The sequence below is a fragment of the Aulonocara sp. 'chitande type north' Nkhata Bay genome, linkage group LG13 (assembly GCF_057382095.1).
Source record: "Aulonocara sp. 'chitande type north' Nkhata Bay isolate Kocher_YH1m ecotype deep benthic linkage group LG13, A_spYH_male_GT1.1, whole genome shotgun sequence".
Taxonomy (NCBI): domain Eukaryota; kingdom Metazoa; phylum Chordata; class Actinopteri; order Cichliformes; family Cichlidae; genus Aulonocara; species Aulonocara sp. 'chitande type north' Nkhata Bay.
The window spans coordinates 17,033,270-17,053,145 of NC_141356.1; the positions used below are offsets into that span (position 1 = coordinate 17,033,270).

Below are 19,876 nucleotides of genomic sequence, written 5' to 3' on the forward strand. Positions count from 1 at the left end.
GTCATCTGCTTACCCTAGCACAATGAGCTCTCCATACTTCACTGGCACTTTGGTGGACGCGGTGGTGGAGATGTTTTCCTGCTCCGGGGAGTACATTGGGCACGGTTGATTGAGGTCTGGAGGAATTGGAGGCAAGGAACGATGGGTGAGATGCAACGGGGTCACGGGAGGAAGGAAGGGGCAACGAGGGGAAGGGAGGGGGTTGGTGCTGATCGAATGGAGCACTGGGGAGAAGAAGGAGAAGAAGGAAGGGGAAGGGTCAGCTGAGCCTCAGCTCCACCCTGTCATGCTTCATGGGTCCGTCTCTTGTAGCTCCACTTGTTCTACACTGAAAAGTGACAAAGACACAAAGATTAGTGTGTTTACTCACAGACAGTCCTGGTATCAGATCATTTAGATACACACTTTTCTTTTTTCTGCAGTTTACTTTACTATTTTCACCTCAGGCTGAGAAGTAAAATGACCTTAAAGACTTTACAAAGTTGGGCATCCTTTCATCTTCACTTATAGAATAAACTACGAGTTTAAGATTTTAACAAGCCCTCAATCATGAGGCTGTCCTTTATAGGGGCTCCACATGTGTAAGTCATTTAATGCCACTTTAAATGAAGATTAATGAAATGACATTAAGAACAAATCTTTGTGTACGGGGATCAAAATTATAGCCGGCTGCAGCCACAAAACTTTGTAAATAAGACTTATAAATTAACCCCATAAAAGATGGTAATTAAAACAACAGAAGAAGCAGAAATGAAATAAACTGATAATTATAAATGAGACCAGAACCGATGACAGATGGAGATAGATGGAAATGATTTGGTAAGTTTTTCCTGAATCTTCACCAGTGTTGGTGTCGACCAGAAGAATATCCAGGCGGCCTGTTCCAGATTACACGAGGGGTCGAGCTGGTTCACAGTTTACAAGCATGTCTGAGCGATATTAAGGTCCCAGATGTTGCAGGGTCTTACTAACATCCACTAAAATTTTAAAATCAATTCTAAATTTAACGCAAAGCCAAAGTAATGACCTCAGAACAGGTGTCATATGGTTATATTTTCTTCTTCTTTTTAAACTGCGGAATCTCTGAAGTCAATTAAGATGCTCTTTTGATATTCTTTCGAATATCACGGCCATATTGTGACCATAATCAGTCCGTGTGGTCTGAATATGGTCACACTAGACAACCTTAAACTTCCGCAGATTAAATAAATAAAGGCAAATGTCTACACCTTCACATGTCTGGATGGGAAATCTTTCTGCTGACTGATCTGGGTGTCTGCGTTAAGCGCTTTGAGTCATTTTCTGAAGTCAGCATTTATACACAACTTTCTAAATACACAGGAAATCAAAGAAAGGAGAAGAGAAAGAGAGTGTGTGTGAGAAAAGAAGGCATGAGAAAAATGGAGAGGATGGACTTCCTGTTACTTTAAATTTAACTCACGACCTTTCTCTTCCAATTACAAGGTAAAAAAAAAAAAAGAAAAAGAAAAACAGCATGCAAATCTTTCCAAATAAGAATATCATCACTTCAAATCCAGGCAACCCTCCACATATGAAGCAGAATATTCCCTGAGTGCCTATTTGCTTAGAGAGCGCATGAATAAAGTATAGGAAGTAAAGTGTTTTGATGAAGAGTGGGGGTAGGTTTGTTGTTTCTCAGTACTCTTAGTGAGGCTAATACAGTCCCAAAAGACTGAGCGTTAGGTTCACGCAGAGGCCTTCCAAATAAATATTTAAGGCACAATGCCCTATTTAGTTTGAACTAAAGGCAACAGTTATATGAGCACTTGTGGAGCATCAGAGTACACCATTTAAAATCAAATCGAGCCCGAATCCAAGGACGTGGCTTGTAGTTGATAATTAAACAACTCACAAAAACTTCCTTTAATAGACTAGACTTGTTTTAGGACCAAAGTTAGAAGAGATTCATCTTTGCAAAAGACTAAAACACCAGAGGCATCAGTACCACTCGCCTCTGTCCAGAAAATAAAGCTTGTTCCAGGAGTTGGTTTTCTTTAATCTGAGATCAACTGGCCACTAAATTGCTATCGAAGGTTTTTGTTATTACAGATGTGTCTGACCTGACTGCAAGCTCTCAACTTGTGGTTAGAATTACTTACTTAGTGATTCTTAGTTTGTTAAATAAAGTCTGAATTTGTAGCACCAAAACCACTAATAACAGGTGTCCTATGCAGCATGGCATAGGTGAGCGCCTAAGCCATGCTGCAGTTAAACTGCTGTCCTGCAGAAATTACCTAACTATTTGAGCAGAAATTTCTTAATTTCTGTTTCAGATGTACGAGGTTTCAACTGGAATCTAAATGCAAGTAGCAATGCAATCTTTGTGATTTTCGCAGAGTTGTCACAGTCAATCACCATATTCTCACATGTAAGATTGCCACCTTGAGCCATGCAATCACAAACTGACAGCAGAGCCACTTTGCCACACCAAAGTGGCTTTGAAGACAGAAGCTGACTATTAGTGTTTGCAGACCTGGTTTCAATCTCTTAAGCAATCATCTCAAAGGCAACAAAACTGCACACTCACGCCACACGGTCGTAAAACCTCTGCTCGTGCCACGCTCTCCAATTACGCCAAGTCCCCATACCACCAGCATCAGTAGCCTTCTATAGGCAAGCTGGCCATTAAAACACTTTTACACTGTACATTTCTCTCTGCCCTGCTGTTATCACAGATGTGTTTAACTCGCTTGTCATCCTAACAGAACGAATTATCACAGTAACAAGTGTCAAATGTATTGTGAATGAGGTTTTCTTACCTCTGGAACAGAATCTGGAAGTTCAGAGGAAAGCTTTTTATGGAAAGGCATCTCTCATCAAACTATTCCAGAAATGAAAAAGCTACTTCCCAAAATATATATTAAAAAAAAGATGTTCTGCTGTTAAGAACAGTGCACACATGAAATAGAACGCACAGTACCATGCTGTGCAAAACAAAGTCTGATATGATTTGTTGCCCTCACTTTTAGAAGTCTGCTGATTACGCCTACAGCTCATATGCTCAGTGGGTTACTAGGAGGAAGATGCCTCTTTGCGCTAAATGGTAGATGCATACACATAAACAGTTCCCACACAGAAACAGGAAGTCAGAGTGTTTATACCACCACAAGCGCCGCTTTCAGGCCGATCAGTTGTGACAAGCTGTGGGTATCAGTGGTGCACCCAACTCTCATTTTTTCTACTGCTTCGACATGTCATGTGCAAATTAAGCTCGCAGTAGCTCAAAACGTTACCTGGAGACGAGTAAATATTACAGCAGAGAGCATGGGGAAACACTGCATTGTGGTTTACACTTGAGTGGCAGTTTCTAGAGGTGAGAACACATTTACATAATTTAGTTCACTGGTGAAGAAAGGCTTTCCCAGGTTCAGCTTTGGGCAGCTTTTAATGACCCAGAAACCTACTTCTTGGTCTTGCTGACAGTAATCTGATCTCTCGTCATAACATGAGAAAAAATAACATGAGGGAGGAGTTGGTTTTTTAAGTACTCAGATGAGGGCATCACAACTAAGATTTTTAGGAGCTAGACGCTTTACATGCTAAATGCTCATGCAGTCATAAACTGCTTTACAAAAAGATCCATGTAGCCACAGTGATATTACTCACTGGTTTTGGACCACGTTCTCTATTATTTTTTGGAGCCAGAGGTGACCATATTTAGATGCCTGACACCTACCTTTGTCATGACACCTATTCATCAGATAGATAAACTCTAGTATTCAAGTGGATGAGCTCAACCTGTGAGCTTTCTAGAGCTCTAAAGTTGGGTATTTTAAAATGAGTGTCTATGGGGAATGACAGTAGGCAGCAAAAGATGGATGCAGTTACCATGATGTTCCCCACAAAACCTCAAAAATCTGTTTTTTTGCCACCATCTTGGCGTTGTGAAACCAGATGTGACATGAGGGGGACTATGTTGGCAAATGGCGGTGGTTAACAACTTGTGAGTGACAGGCAACTGGGAAATCCTCCTTTCTGAAACTTCAATATGACTGGAAATGAGTGATGTCATGGCCCAGGACTGCTTTGCCATAGAATCCTATAAGATGAGAGCCCCTTTTTGCAACCACAGACATCACTTCTTTGTGGCCAATAAAAAGAGCTTGAGTTTAACTCATGTCTTGTCTTTTTGAAAACTAAAAAAACAAAAATTTGGTCCACCCCAAGGATCGGGTCCCCCGACACAAACAGAGTAATATAGTGTACGCTGTTAAGTGCCAGGAGGATTGCTAGGATTAATACATCGGGGAAACCAAACAACCTCTGGCTAAGCGGATGGCACAACACAGAAGAGCCACCTCGTCAGACCAGAACTCTGCAGTCTATTTACACCTACAGACTAGTGGACACTCTTTTAATGATGAGGATGTACACATCCTGGACAGGGAGGAACTCTGGTTTGAGCGGGAAGTCAAGGAGGCGATTTAGGTGAAAAGGGAAAGACCATCTCTGAATCGAGGAGGGGGCCTAAGGGTACATCTTTCGCCATCTTGCAATGCTGTGATTGCAGCCTTTCCCCAACTCTCTTTGAATCGTACTCATGGCCATTGATCAGTGGTCTTTGATCAATGAGCTTTGATCAGTGGTTGTTGATCAATGGTCACGAGCATTTGCATATTAATGAGCAAGGAACTGCTCTCACAGCCCATTGTTCCTTCAGTGGTGCTGGTTTCAGTCATTATGTAAATGTACTGTTTATAAGATTGGGAAAACCTGCAGTCAGCTGAGACTGAAGAAGTCACTTGGATGAGTAACGAAACGTTTCTCCCACTGAAAACGCTACGTCCAGATGAACAGAATCAACTTTTTGGGATTTGAAAACTATTGTTACTAGACACAGACAACGCAGCGATATTCAGTGTTAGTACATCTGGTACCAAGCTGGGACTACACATTATTTTTATCTGATACAATGGTCACAGTGTCAGATTAGCTGATTATTGTATTTGACTGAGAACTTGGTAATAAAAAAGACAACTGGTGACGACTGTGTGCTCACAGATCTCTGTGGAAGATTCACAAAAATTCCAACGTGCTGTATCTGGTTCAGAGTAGACAATATCAGATGATCAGGCACGTCATTTCACCCCATCAGAAAGATTATGACTTACTTAGATTAGCCAGAACTGTTGTGGCATTGCTGACACTTGAAGAGCAGAGTTCAGCAGGTGCTGAAAAGAGCAGTGAATCCTCTCAGCTTATCCCGACACTAGACACTACTGTGAAACTAGATGCAGCCCACATGCTCCTCTTACAGAAGAGGTTAAACCCACTAACCCTAAACCTCGACTCTGAATTATCAGCACACATGAAAACACACGTCTTACTGTACAAAAACACACACACACACACACACACACGTTTGCACAATCAGCAGTGCTGAGCAAACTGTTGGCTGACTCACTGGGAATTGATTTTTTTCCAATGGATCTAGACGTTGAAAACAAAGCAAAAACAGGTCAGGATGCTGTGGGTTTCATTACTGGAAGCGGCTCCAGGGTGTTGATCTTTCTGTCTCAGCTCAGAAAAACCAGTAGCTGCCTCTTCAGGAACAAAAACTGCGCATTCTGGTTTTTTAATAAAACACGACCGAGGTAATGGTGAAAAGTGAGGTGGGATTTGCGGTGCTGGATGCACATTTATGGACTCAGCCATGTTCAAACAAAGCTACACTAAATGGACAGCAAAGTGGACCATAACGAACAAACACAATCATTTAATCTGAAAGTTATTTTCTGGCTAATAGATTAATCATTTGCTCTACAGACAAAAACTCTGCAAATCTAATATTTTGTCACTGCTGGCATCTTCACATACTCACTTTACATGTCTTTAAAAACAAATGGGTGCTTTCACTCAAGAAAAAAACTGGGCAACGATAAAGAGTGCTGCGGATTCATTTTCTGGCAGCTCTTCTCTGCTTTAATTTGGTTTAAACAATTTGTTAATCTGCCCACATCATTTGCTTAAAGAATCATCTTTCTGAGGAAAATAAATGCATTTTGTATTACGGACTAATAATATCCATAAACTGGAGGAGCTGAGGGGGAGCAAACTGTTTAAAAAGGACGTCCCCTGTACACATACAAAAATTATATACACTGCATGGGCGTGTATATAATTTTTTTAATGTGTGTCTGACTAAGCTCTCGGCCTCTGCAGCTTCATGACATAGAGCTCCGTGTGGCTGCATGCCAAGTGCTGCTTAGCGACCGAGACACAGTCCTACAACAATAGGGCCATATCTCAGAAAGGCTGACTTTGCTGGCCGAGGTCACTGCTTGTAACGGTGAGCTGCTGACAGCGAGAACAGAACCCTCAAAATCAAAAGCCTTCTGAAAAGTTTACTTCATGAAGGCACCTGCTATTCTCACCGGCTTCCAAAAGAGCTCAACACATGATGAACACACACCAAATTTTTCATATTTGCATGCAGGATAGCAGCTGTACTTCTTCTTTTTAATGCATCGCCAACTTAGCAACAGTGCAACATGTCAAACTGTGCTATTTAGTGTATGCCATTGAGCAACACAGAGCCGTGCCCAGTGAAACCGAGCTTGCATCAGCCCCCCACGCCACACACTTAACAGAGATCTCTGCAGGATTTGAATCCAGCACAATGCTTTCATGTTGAGTTAAAATGTGTGCAGTTCTTAAAAAGGGTTGTGTTATGGTAAGTTAAAGGCTGACACACTTTCAGGATCACAAAGCACAGCTTTGTTGAAACAAACAACATAACTACAGAGGCAGCGTGTTTCTCGGCTGGCAGGTCAGGAACCTGAAATGGGTCAGAAAATAGAACTAACAGGGTCGTTCCTGCTTCAGGAACAGCTATTGCTGACCACTTGGTAAATAAAACTGTCTATTAGATAGAGTAAATGGACCCCAGTTTAATGGAATGGTTTAAGAAAATAATCTTATTACAGTTCCAATGACTTTTCTTTGGCTCTGTATGCAGGAAATCCCTTAACTACTCCGCAAAGTCTAGTGCATGACTGAGTGAGAAGGCAGGTCCTGATATGCATGAGCTGCTGGCCTAAGGCCTTCAGCTTGGCTCATGTGAAAACACCTCCCAAAACGGACACTTATCTACATATTAGTGACATTTTTAAGTGATTTAAATTCCTACTTTGGTGCCACAATTCCTACATGCAGCCCTAATGAAATCCCAACAGAGACAGACTTCAATATAGAAGCTAAAAGTGCAGTGTTATTCTATTATCTAATCTAAAAACCCAAATGAAGGCATGTTATTGTTTGAGCGTATGTTTTAGGTGGAGGTCCTGACTATACATTAGCAAGATTTGTCAAGAAAAGATGCTCAAGAGGACACAGAAAGACTAAAGAAGGACTTTGGACACCTAAGATTGATTAGGAAGGAAAGAAAACCAGGACCTCCTACAGTGCAGCATCTTCATTACTGGAAAGCGGTAATGAAATCCTCCTGGCAAAGTGGGTCATCCGATCAATAAATAATCACAGATGTCTGGTACAGAGTCAAAGGGGATGGCATGTTTTAGCTCTTTTGGACTAGATGAGGTATTTAATATGAAATACCTGTTGCTTTGTGAAAAGATAACCTGGACTTTGTCGGTTTTTTAGTGTGAAATTGTACAGAATTAGAGAGGAGATCTTTAAATTCCAGTTTTAGCAAATTCAATTTTTTTTTACTTCCCCTTCATCTTAATAGCAAAGATGAAAGCTGCATTTGATGCTACTATAATCCAACACAGTGTATGGCGATGCTAAATTTTTTAATAACTGAGTCTCTGAAATAAAATCCACCTCATATTACTGTTCTTGAAAACACACAAACTGCCCGGGTATTCTGCCTGCTTGCTTAACAGTAAATATAATCCAATGCAGGCTGAAAATAGGTAACTGTTGTTTTGTTAGTTTGGGCTTCTGTGTAAAAACGAGAATTCTACGTGAGGAAAGAAATAAGCTCATCTCATCACTTGTGGCTTCCTGTGATCTTAATCAAAGCTCTTTGTGACGAAGGTCATCATATGCCTAATCATCCCAGTATTACTGGCTCTCACCACATCCTCAAACGCTGAGGCTTTTAGGCATCTCACACCTTTCATGTTTCCTATGAGTGGCGTGCAAGCGAGGAGCTTTGAGCTCCCCAGCTGTTTCGTGCTGAGCAGCAGAATCACGTGCGCTTCAAAAGCTCGCAGCTTTTTAAAAAACAGAATCTCTCCCTCCGCCATCGGGCCGAGAAGCAGCGACATGAGGGGGGCTTTAACTTCTTTCCATCATGTGTGCATAAAATCAGAAATTCTAATGCATCGCGCTAGTGTGAACTGAATTTTCCTGCATCTCGAGCCCAGAGCTCACTTTACAGAAAGGTGCTAAGTTCAAGACAACAGTGCCAAAGTCAACTCTGCATTCAAAGAACCCAGAGTCACATCTGCAGTCAGAAAAATAGACACATAACATGATGTGCACTACTGTACTGTCAGTCGGTGGAGTATGGTTAGAGAAACTGCTGAATCTGCACACAAGCAGCTGGAAACAAATAAGACAGAGTAGGGAGAGGTGAGACGTCTTCTTAAATGCAAACGTCGCTGCTCAAGCAAAATATCCAAAAGTCTTCATTTTAGTGCTTAAAAGGATTGATCAATCAGTTATTTATGATTGCCCCTTAACTCTGAGCAGTAGGGCTGTGCGATATGACCAAAATCTCATATCCCGATATAAGAATTCTATCATCCCGATAACGATATAAATCACAAAAATGTAACATTTTCTGTAAATTCTGTGAATCTCGTGCAGCTCGACTTGCGGGAAGTGTTTCCAGCTGCGCGTCGTGTAGCTGGAGTCAAGTGTTTTAACCGATGCATGAAACTATACATTTTTAGACATAAGTTGTAACGGCCACCGTTTTCTTTGTGAGTATTTATTACACGGCGTGCTGCAGGGAAAAGCCTGTTCTAACGTTTGAGTCTAAGGTTTATTTTTTAGTACCTGGCGGCTCTTTTTTAATTCTCATCCGTAAATAATCTGCTCTTTCACGTGATTCAGTTTATTTTGAAAAGTCTCAACAGGATCTTGAGCTTTATTGTGAAAGGTTTATGTGGAACATAAACAAGCGGACACGCGATGGTGTCGTTGTTGCTAACGACAACGCATAAAAACAGGCGCTTGTCCGTCCGTAGTGTGGTTATATTAAATATAAGAGAAAGAGAGAACTTTAAGAAATTAATATAGCCACTACAGTGACCATCAAAACGACGAAAAAAATATTGCCGTAAACAGTTTCTTTTGCGACACCACGAAACAAACAATAGCGTAAAATGAAGGATAGACGTTTTTATATCGTCATCCGATATATATCGTTATATCGAACAGCCCTACTGAGCAGACTTATTTAGTCTACTTACTGCAATAGAAAGGTGAAAAAACTGTTGTAAACAGAGAACACGGCAATGTAGAGCAGCAAGAGAGATACTCGGTGGTGCTGAAGGACAGCCGTGCTGTGACAAACGTTTTAGCTCTGATTGCAATCTGTGCTGAAACCTTTTTATGTCACAGGTGAAAGCTCTTGAAACCGTGATGCTTACAAGTGAAATATCAGAAACCCACAGCAAATGAAAAACATCACGATATTCTGAGCTACTTCAGAGATACAGTGGGTGTTGTCCTACTTTCCAACTGAATTTACAAAAATACTTTATTGGTACAAGTGTTGGTTTATGGTAATGTCAGTAAGACACCTGCTCCCACCCACTGTGCCGTATTTCTAGGTACCAGCCTGAACATCAAAGAAGGTTACAGTGCAGCAAAACCAAAGAGGGTTCCCATCAACCAAAAAATGGTCGAATGCATGAGCAGTTTTTTTTACTGTTTTTTAGATGCCTCTAAATTCTCATATAGAAATGATTTCTTTTCCCTGCACAAGTAACCTTCTTTAGTACAGATTTAAGGATACCATCAAGATAGAGCACAAAGGAAGTTTATAAATATTCATTGTGCTTTTTCTAAAGTGAATTAAAATCTTTGTATCCTCATCCAGTGGCTAATCATCTCACACCACCAAGAATGTGAAAAACAAAACTCTTTGTCCCCGTCACACTCCCAATCTGCCTAACCTGCGTTCTGTATGGAAACCAGGGTAAGCTTCTTGAGCTCAGCAGAGCAGCGAAAACAAATCTGAGTGCAGAAGCTCGTGGCCTTGAGGAATGACCTTCACAGAGAGGAGGTTATTGCTGCTGTGGTCAAAGCCCCTCGCTGATAGCTGCAAATTTGAAATGTAATTCCTGCTACTATCCAAAGTGCAGAAGCACATTTCTGTCATAACATTATTCACTCGAGTGAAGTGCAAATGTAAATCTTATATGTAACTACGGTGACAGCCTGCACCAGCCATCACGGGGCCTGAAATTCATATTTCCAAACCGAGAGGAGTATTTGGCCTTAAATGCTTCCCACAAAAGGGATTTATACACTTTGAGGGTGTTCCAGCACCCTATAAGGGAATAAGGCGGGCAACTTGGGCAAGACGAAGCATGGTTCTACCATCTCCTCTCACTGATCTGTCAGTTATTTTCTATATGATGACATAATCATTGAGTTAATCTTATTAAGAGAAATAACATATTTCTTCAAAAATATTACTTTAAGGACAAGTTTATGAAGTATTTTAACTCAGTCATTTTAAGTTGTCCTAAAATATGACAGAATAACAAAAATTTATACAAACGTTGTAAAATGGGAAACCTTTGCTGACACAATGGCAGCAATATTTTGTCTTAAGAAAGCAACTTAAGGGGCTTTAGTGTAGAACCTTCTTGTGTACTACAAAGCAGCCACTGTAGACTTCAAGGGTCGGGTTAAACATTTACAATTAGGTAAAAACACCTATTAAACAAAGCATAAGAAAAAAAGAGAACAACTGTGATTTTTATTTTCCTAGAAGAATCTCGATGTGGGGGAGGAGTCAGATGGCTCAAATCACAAACCTCAAACACCAGCTGGTTGATGGAAGAGCCAATTTCTCAGCCGACTCAAAATGTTAGCTGTCTGCCAGATTATGATTTCTAATTAAAAAAGGTTTTAAAAAAAGAATAAAAACACAAGGATTGCAGCTGATCAGGGAGACCAGAATGAGTCTAACTTTCAGTGAGCTGATGAGAATAATTTCTGCCTCTTTACCTTTAACGAGAGCCGACAAGATGTTTGTTTGAATAAATTATTAGCTCAGCCTTTTCACATCCAAAGAGCAGTGAGAAGGCCTTTTCTGCAACTAACCCGTCACACGATTAATCTTTGCAGCATCAGGTCAAAGTGCTAATAATCCAAACGCTGACGCCCACAAACAAATTACAACCAAATGTGAAAGAACAAGTTTGATGCAGATGGCGGTGTAAACATAACAATAAAAAAGCCTCACGGGTCTTGACATCAGTCGTCTCTTTATGGCTTTCAAAGAAGGAAAGAGCTTGAGATGAAAGGCTTCCTGCAGGTTCTTGGAATGTCTTTCATTGTTTTTCCAAATGGTGACTAAAACAGAGCATTATCCAGCACATCATGCTGGAGCTTTTACGACCGTAGAAAAAAAAAGGAGGACTGCAGAGTCTTGACCATAAACCTCATCCTCGTAAGTGCTGTTGGTCTTAAAAAACCAGTTTCATCCTAACAAGACCCAATAACAAGTCAAATCATGTGTTAACCCTACAAATTATGGTTAAGTATTTTGGAGAGTTCCGTTTGGGTGTGGGAGGTTGTGTGTGGGAATTTTCTAATCCACTGTGAGCGTTTGTGTGAAGTGAAATGCATTTGTGTGGGCGCAGGCTTGTTTTCGGGGTCTACTCTTCAGTGTGCATAGCTGCACGGGTGGGTCAGTTGAGGAAGATTAGTTTGCACACTGGGAAGATTAGATGCTCGATGATTCAGAAAGTGATCTGGGAAGCAGGAGGGTGAGCAAACGTGATGATAGATTCTCTCTCTTTTCTTTCTGTCTGTGTTTTCCTTTGTCAGCATGGTTAGATCGATGGACATGAACAGCTGGTGTTAACATTACAGGACATGAAAAGAAAGGAAAGAGGAGGAGAACTCTAAGGAAGTCACCCGGGACATGGCACGGAAATGGACTCTGTGAAAGGTGTACACTGTTTGTTCTCAGGAGTGGCCTTCCACTTATGTCTACACTTAAGAGTCCTCAGTCCAGCGCCATGCTTTTTGGACTAGAGTAGCTCTGCACAATTCACAATTCAAAATGATCCCAATTTAATTAAACTGGGCCCCTCAGTTAATACTGTATCAGGAATAGACACACACTCACCAGACACTTCCTTAGGTACACCTGCTGATAAAAAAAAAAATCTATTCAGCCAATCACATGGCAGCAATTCAGTTCATTTAGACACATAGTCATTTTCAAAAGTCATTGTCCCGTTGGAGTTCAAACCGGGCATCACAATAATGAGGAAAGATGATTGGTCGTTAATGCCAGATGGCATCCGAGTATTTTAGAAGCTGCTGATCTACTGGGATTTTCCCACACAACCATCTCTAGGGTTTTTGGACATTTATAGAAAATGTCCAAAAAAAGAGAAAATATCCAGTGAGCAGCAGTTCTCTGGGTGAAAATGCCTCGCTGATGCCAGAGGCCAGAGGAGAATGCCCAAACTGCTTCAAGCTGGCAGAAACTCAAATAACCACTTGTTACAACCAGGGCATGAAGAAGAGCATCTCTGAACACAAAACACACATTAAATGTTGAAGCAAAACCACTCCGGTCAGCTAAGAACAGGAAACTGAGGCTACAGTTAACACATTTCAGTTTCTATGGTTGGGTCAGAATTTGGCACAAACAACATGATAGCGCTTTTCTACTCTCTCGGAGTACTCAAAGCACTCTATACAACATGCCACATTCACCCAATCACACCCATTCACACAAGCACTTTCTTCTAAGCTTTTTACTGCTTCCTAACTAACATTCATAGACATTAATACTCCGATGTATGTATTGGAGAGCAACTTGGGGTTAGTATCTTGCCCAAAAATACTTGGCATGCAGACTGGAGGAACCAGGGATTGAACCTCTAACCTTCCAATCAGTAGACTTGCTCTACCTCATGACCTACAGCCACCCAACATCAACAATTCAGGCTGCAGGTGGTGGCGTAGTACACTTTGGGCTCCTTAATACCAACTAAGCATCATTTAAATGCCAAACCCATCTTCTCATGGCTGCTTCCAGCAGGATGCCTCACCATTTCACGAAGCCAAAATCAAATTCAAAATGGTCTACCTTTCTGGCACCTTACTAAATCAATTCCATGAAGAATTAAGGCAGCTGTGAAGACAAAAGAGTCCAACCTGCTACTAGACAGGTGGACCTAATAACCTGTCTGGTGAGTGTTATTAAAAATAAACAAAAAAAACCCCCACAAGTCAAATTGTAGATGCATTCTGAATACTTTATCTTATTAACTGTTATCTAAAGGTGAGATAAGCTTAATGGTTCAATACAAACATGTACATTAACTGGCACATCTCTACTCGCTGCTTTCTCAGAACATGCACGACTGACCACATGTAAAACAGAACATTGAAGGCTTTGAAATGTTATGAGTAACGAAGAGTCTTGCTCAAAAGTAGTAAATTTTTTACAGAGTGGAGAGATGTTCCAGAGGACCGCTGGTTATTGTCCAAACTGACTGGATGATGCTTCGAGACAAAATCTCAAAATCTGCCTGCGCTTGGCAAATGCCAAGCGTTAATTTTCCGTGCTACTCACACTCTCCTTCAGTGGTGTGACTTGGATTTAAGAAATAGGGCTACAACACCTCCTACAATGTAAAATTTAAATTCTTACAGTTAATGTAAAGATTTTTTATGTTCACAATTAGCTCATCATCAGTCCATTTCTCTATCTATTAAACTTATTTCTAATCAAACAGATTTTTTCTGGTCATAAAATAAACCCCCAAAGAGTACATGAGAGTTATTTCCATCCAGAGAAACTATAATCCAAGACGACCTTGTGTCTGGGAAATTCACGGCTGATGCAATGCTACAGAAAATTAGTGTAGTGTGAATTACATCACCTACAGCTCAGCTGGGTGTACACACAGAGATAAGACGGCATTATCAATAGCAGTCAAAGTGGGAATTCCTAACACGTGCTGCTGAGTGGTAGTTTCAGCAATAAAACTGAAATAAAATTACTGTTTGTATGGCTGGGAGTGGTTTAAATGTATTTTAATTTCAATGTTATTCTGAGGCTAAAGAAATACAGGACCTCACAGGACCATAGGATCATTTCTGTTGGGATTAGACATGCCTGCAGCTCGGCCTGCTTGAAAGTGATTTACACCGAGCCAGTGTGTCGATGCACACAGGAAGTCCCAATTCCCTGCTCTCTCACAGACAGGCACACACTTATCGTGTTCAGGGGTCCCTGGAGGTGCTCTCCAGTGTGCGTCTGTGTGTGGTCCAGTATTTACACCATGATGGATGAACACATAGTGTCAGGCTAGGATCACATGAGCCCCATGACGCTGCTCGACAGGGAGAAGATAAAAAACAGTGGGCACAGTAAGGCAGACAGCGAGTCTGTCCAGCTCAGAGGAAACTGGAGACAAAGGGTGGCAAGTTCAGTTAACCTCCAGGTTTAACTTCTAATAATGAAGCTAAAACACACTTTAACAGAAACTCAACACACTATAACTTTATACTGCACACACTACAAAACTCTTTGTACAGATATATTGGGCAAATCCATGGACAGCTCCTCTGTTTCATTTTTAGTTTTGGTGGTCTCTTTCCTATGAATTTAACTCAATAAGTTGTAATTTGTCCAAATTATACATGTTCTTTCTGTATATTAGTTCTGCTTCTCAAAAGACAGGGCAGTTACCCAAAAATGATCGTCTTTTGTTGTGGTCCAGTCAACTGGTGTCTAAAAGCTCATATTTTACACCTAGACCAAAAAGTTTGCATGTGGTTGTGTGCCCAGATCAAATAATATGATGTTATTCCCACAAGCTAAATTATTTTAAGTCTTTTGACTCATTTTAGTTCATCTGGTTTAAACTGAAATGTTGAATTGATCCTGCCTGGTTGGGAAATTTATCAGTGAACCTCGACTTTGCAGTCCAACGTTGAAAGAGAGACAAATTTAAAGAAATTCAAAACAAAAGAGAAAAAAAATCCAGGATCTAGGTTTTACTGCAGGGTAATTGTGAATTCCTCCTCAAGCTTGCAAGTCTACTCGTCATCTCATCATGAGGATAATTTAATCACTACCCAATCAATAGAATCCCATCAGCTATCACCTAATGTATCAGACCAGTGTTTCCTGCTTTTCAATATTGCCAGTGTATATCTGGATAATTAATAAGTAGGCCACGACTTCCTGTTCTTTATAGCCCAAATACAAATGCTCATTAATTTTGTAAAAAGGCCATTTATCATCTACTGACAGCAGATGGGTTTGAGACTGTATTTTGGCCACTGTATCCCTCTTTTAATTTACATATGCACTGTTTACATGCATGCAACAAAAGCCCACCCAGGTGTCATCCATAAATACCAATTGGAAGACGAACAAAAACCAAAAAAGCTCCCGGTACCAAAAACTGAATATTCATATTCATATATCAGTTTATTGTAACTGACTGCTGCAAAATATATGACTTCACTGGATCTCATTTGGTTTTGTTTGTCTTAATCATGAAAGCTGAGCAGAATTGTGATTTACACAAGAAGGGAGACTCAGCCAAAGACCATTAAAGTAAATGTGAATAAGCAGCAGACATACACGACTAGCTCAGGATGGTGCACATATGCTCTCTAGTATGGCAAATAAAAAAATAATTAGCTTCAGCCCATCTGTCATTTTGTATGTGAGGTAGAGTTAAATTTCCTCCCTTTTTATGGAAACATATTAGAAGACATCCATTTTCTGTGGTGTTTGGGCTTTCTGGAGTAACCATTAGCTTATACCAGAGACCTTATAAACTTCTACACAAAGCAGACCAATTTCCCATGTGGTGTTACTCAAACAGTGAGTCTACATAGACACTGTAGTGGCTAATATTAAGCCACGTCGAGCTACTTTTAAGAGGATCTTCCATAGCTGTGACGATGGCGGAAAAAATGAGTAGTTGCTAACAAGGCCGATTACAATAATCCACTTTGGGCCGGATGCCAAGCACTTGACCCGAGGAAGTGTTGCCACAACAATGCTCGCACTCATCAGCTACAAACAGCCAGGCATGAAATATGTGGAGCAGGTCAGGAAGGGGACTTGAACGTTAGGGACAAGGTGAGGAATGTAAACCTGAGCTGTGTTGCTGAAAGCATATGTGAACATGGTGAAGATGGCATCAAAGGTCAAGGGGCTCTGTGTATAAAGCAAAGCTACAAGGAAACATGCAGGAGCATCCCATAAATGCTGCTGCAAGCTCAACACATCTCACACCTCTCTGGCCAATTTTAACCATGAACATGGCACATCCATTTACAAAGCATCTCATATTTCACTTCAAAAGTAAAAATGCTGCCTAGTATAAAATGGCAACACACACCCACCATTCCTAATGGGAGACTGGAGTCAAACCCCTCTGGCATCAAATTCCTGCTGAGAACTTAATTAAATAATTAAAACAAACCATTGGTTGCTCCAGAAGCCCCAATGGACTGCAGCTCCACAAAATCCAAGAGCGCCCCCACGGAAACAAGATCCGCTCAAGGTCTTATAATGTGGGACACCAGCGTTGGACTGTCTGGAGGCTAGGTATATTAGAAGACTAAGTCCACTGTGAACAGAGGTGAATCTGACTCATGGCTAATGTGTCATGGCTCATCCCAGTGTTTCCTTCTTTCCGCATCTTTACTCTCAAATAAAAGCAGCTCAGGATGAGTAATAAAGAATAGAGGTGGTTCCCATGTTTTCCTGTTTTTTTTTCTGAATAACATCCATGTGAATCAGACTTCCCAAAATCTACCTTGAGCTGTGTTAAATTAAGAATAATTAAAATAAGCCTTGATTCTCCCAAAAACTATAGCAGTAAACCCTATTTTGTCTGGCAAATGGAAGAAATGAATTTTACCTCAAGGCCTCTAATACAAGACAAGCTTCAGACAAGCAAATGCCAGACATTTGTAGAAATCTAGTATGGTCTCATACTACATAATGTGGCTATGTTTGACATCACAAGCTACTATTCAGGTTTTCCTGTGGTGCTATCAATTAATCAGTTTATGAGGGCACTGGGTTTTCCACTAGCAAATACCTAGAAACCTTTAGATCTTCATGTTACAATCATCTAGCAAATATTCACACCTTGAAACACCCCATATGGAAAAGAAATAGAAAAAACCTAAAAAGACTTGCATAAGATGTGGCCTACTTCATATAGTGAATCATATAAGGCTTATATAATTTACTCATGAAAGTGGCCACTTTCTCATTACTTTCATATATTGTTTTAGGAAGTATCCAAAACATACAAGTTTCATTTATATAATTTTTCAAGGGATCTTATATCTGTTTTAACTCTTTTATGCTTTTCATACAAGTTTCACACAAGACAGATACAAACTTTATTAGATTTATATATATCTTTTCCATATGGGGCCGAACACAAATTCATTTTTGCTACAAAATATAAAAAAAGCCGGGCAGGCTTGCATGTTAATATGTTGAGAAAAAACGTCATATGGTTACTGTCACAGTTTGCCCCTGTGCTGCTTTGTCCACTGTGGAACTAAGGTATCTTTTTTCAGTTTTCAGGGAAGGTCTACTGTCTGGTTTTCCCGTGAGCTGCACCGGGAGGAGGATAACTGATGACAGAAGGCAGGGGTAGAAATAGGAGGGCTGGTGTTCGAGTTACAGTCTCATTAAAGATTCAGAGGGAAGAACACAGACTATACACACAGACGACAAACAGCCTCGTAGGTGGACGTGTAACAAGACACAAACCTACGCAAGGTCTTAGACATGCAAAAATGACACGATCACAGAGGCAGACATATAATGTAGGATGATTGCATGTGCGGTACATGCAATCAGACACTGACGCATGTGTACAACAAGGATGTTCTGTACTCACATCTTAATACAAGCAGGCCATAAAAACATGGAATCAAGCATAAGCATGCAGTCATAATCACAGTTACAGAACAGGATATTACACTGAAGTACATTATTTCCTGGATACTCATCACGGTAATAAACTTAAACCTTTACTACAAAATGTAATCATGGATATAAAATTTTGACACCTGTGTGTTTGTGCAGTATGTTTTTTCTTCATTATCTTCATGGTCATCAGAATCTCTTGTGTTTGGTGACACATGATGTCCTCATGTTTCATATCCTTCAGATGTTTACTTTTTCTAAATTTTAAACCTCATGTGTCTATAATGTAAATGTTTGTACAACATCCAGGGTTTTCCCACACATACAGATTAGACTGTGCCAGAAGTTGAGCATCTTTGCTACCAAAAAGGACTGATATCGCCTTGCTCCTGGCACGCAAACAGCAAATACAGGACTTCAAAGCCAGGTCCACAGTTCCGAAAAATATGTAACTGCAAAGATACAATTCAGGGTTTTATAGTAAAAGTTTATAAAGAATGACTAAAATTCTCTGAGCAAATGGAGAATTTTCAGTTTCATAAAGAATCAGGATAAGTTGTGGAAAAACAGTATGTCTGCATAAAATAATCATAGAGGGTATGTTTGTAGACAGGTCTGAAGTTAAGAAAGATTGGGGGAGGGTATGATAGAAAGAGTATAAAAAGCCATGTTTCAGAAGGAACTGGGTTTCATGGCAAGGAATGTGTCATCATAAAGGAAGGACTTCAAAAGGATAGTGTAAAAATAGGATCCTCAAAGGATCAACCAACGGCAAACAGCTGTGAACGTCACTCTGGAATTAAAGTTCTTTTCCTCATTTTGCTGTAATAAACCAGGGATCTTTAAAGCAGAGTTGAGAAGTCTGAATAGACTAGAGGAAAACTAGGTGTTTTTCTGTTCTGTTTTGTTTTCTAATTTAACGACAACCCAAAAAAGCAGGAGGGAGTCAGCTGCTGGTGTAGAACGGTTTGCGGTAGTAAAAACATCTACCTGAACGCCAAAGACAAAAGCCAGACCTGCCTATCTGCAAAAACTGCTAAAGGCAGGCGGGAGAAGAAGAGAACCTGTAAGCCTGCTCAGAAGGAAGACGATAGCAACACTTAGGAAAAAGCGAGACATGAGCGACGGAGCAAAAGGGAGTTTTTTGGAGGGAGACTTTGATATAGGCTGCAGGCTTAATGAGGACACAACCCAGGAGCCCCTGAGCAAGAAGCCAAGGGCTGAACTGGGAGCAAGTTATCTAGGCTCCTAAACCTACCCCAGTTTACCCCCTCTATTCTGGAACAAGGAAAGATGCCAGTGAAACGGAGGAACAACCCACAGAAGGGGCAAGAGGAAACAAAGATAAGAGTCAAGCCACATGTGTCACAAGCTGAAAAGGCAGGGCACAATAACCCAAGAACATGAATCAATGGGACAGATAAGATGAGGAAACAAAGTGAATGCTACCACAGAAGAGTAGGAAAACATCTTTAACCCTTGTATGGTGTTCGGGTCTGTGAGACCCGTGTTCAGTTTTTTTCAAAAGAAAAATTAAACAATTAATTATTTTTTCACGTGTAAATGTGTTGTGTCTTTCCACTCACTCCACTTGATTATAACTGATTTATTTATAACATTTTATATAAAAGAAAAACGAGAAGCACATTAATTCATAAATGTGATCTAACAAAGGTAAAGGGAAAAAATTAACCATGTTTGCTGTTCATATGTCTTGTAATTGGGATGAAGTAAACATCTGTTGAGTAATTTAAC

At 40.4% G+C, this 19,876-nt stretch overlaps 2 protein-coding genes across 4 annotated transcripts in view; both read right to left on the reverse strand.

Annotated features, from left to right (window-relative positions):
- abch1 (ATP-binding cassette, sub-family H, member 1) overlaps window positions 1-19,876 on the reverse strand; it is a 193,021-nt gene that overhangs the window by 77,384 nt on the left and 95,761 nt on the right. The gene's annotated exons all lie outside the window — the stretch shown is intronic.
- Window positions 1-19,876, reverse strand: part of peli1b (pellino E3 ubiquitin protein ligase 1b) — a 52,395-nt gene that overhangs the window by 22,765 nt on the left and 9,754 nt on the right. For 2 of the 3 annotated variants that reach the window (XM_086258887.1, XM_086258888.1), the window contains exon 2: window positions 14-328. In XM_086258887.1, the coding sequence (XP_086115013.1) occupies window positions 14-96 (83 nt within the window). In that variant the 5' untranslated portion in view covers window positions 97-328. Of the gene's footprint in view, window positions 1-13; window positions 329-2,780; window positions 2,800-19,876 lie in introns of those variants that run through there. The other variant, XM_086258889.1, reaches the window with a different exon arrangement.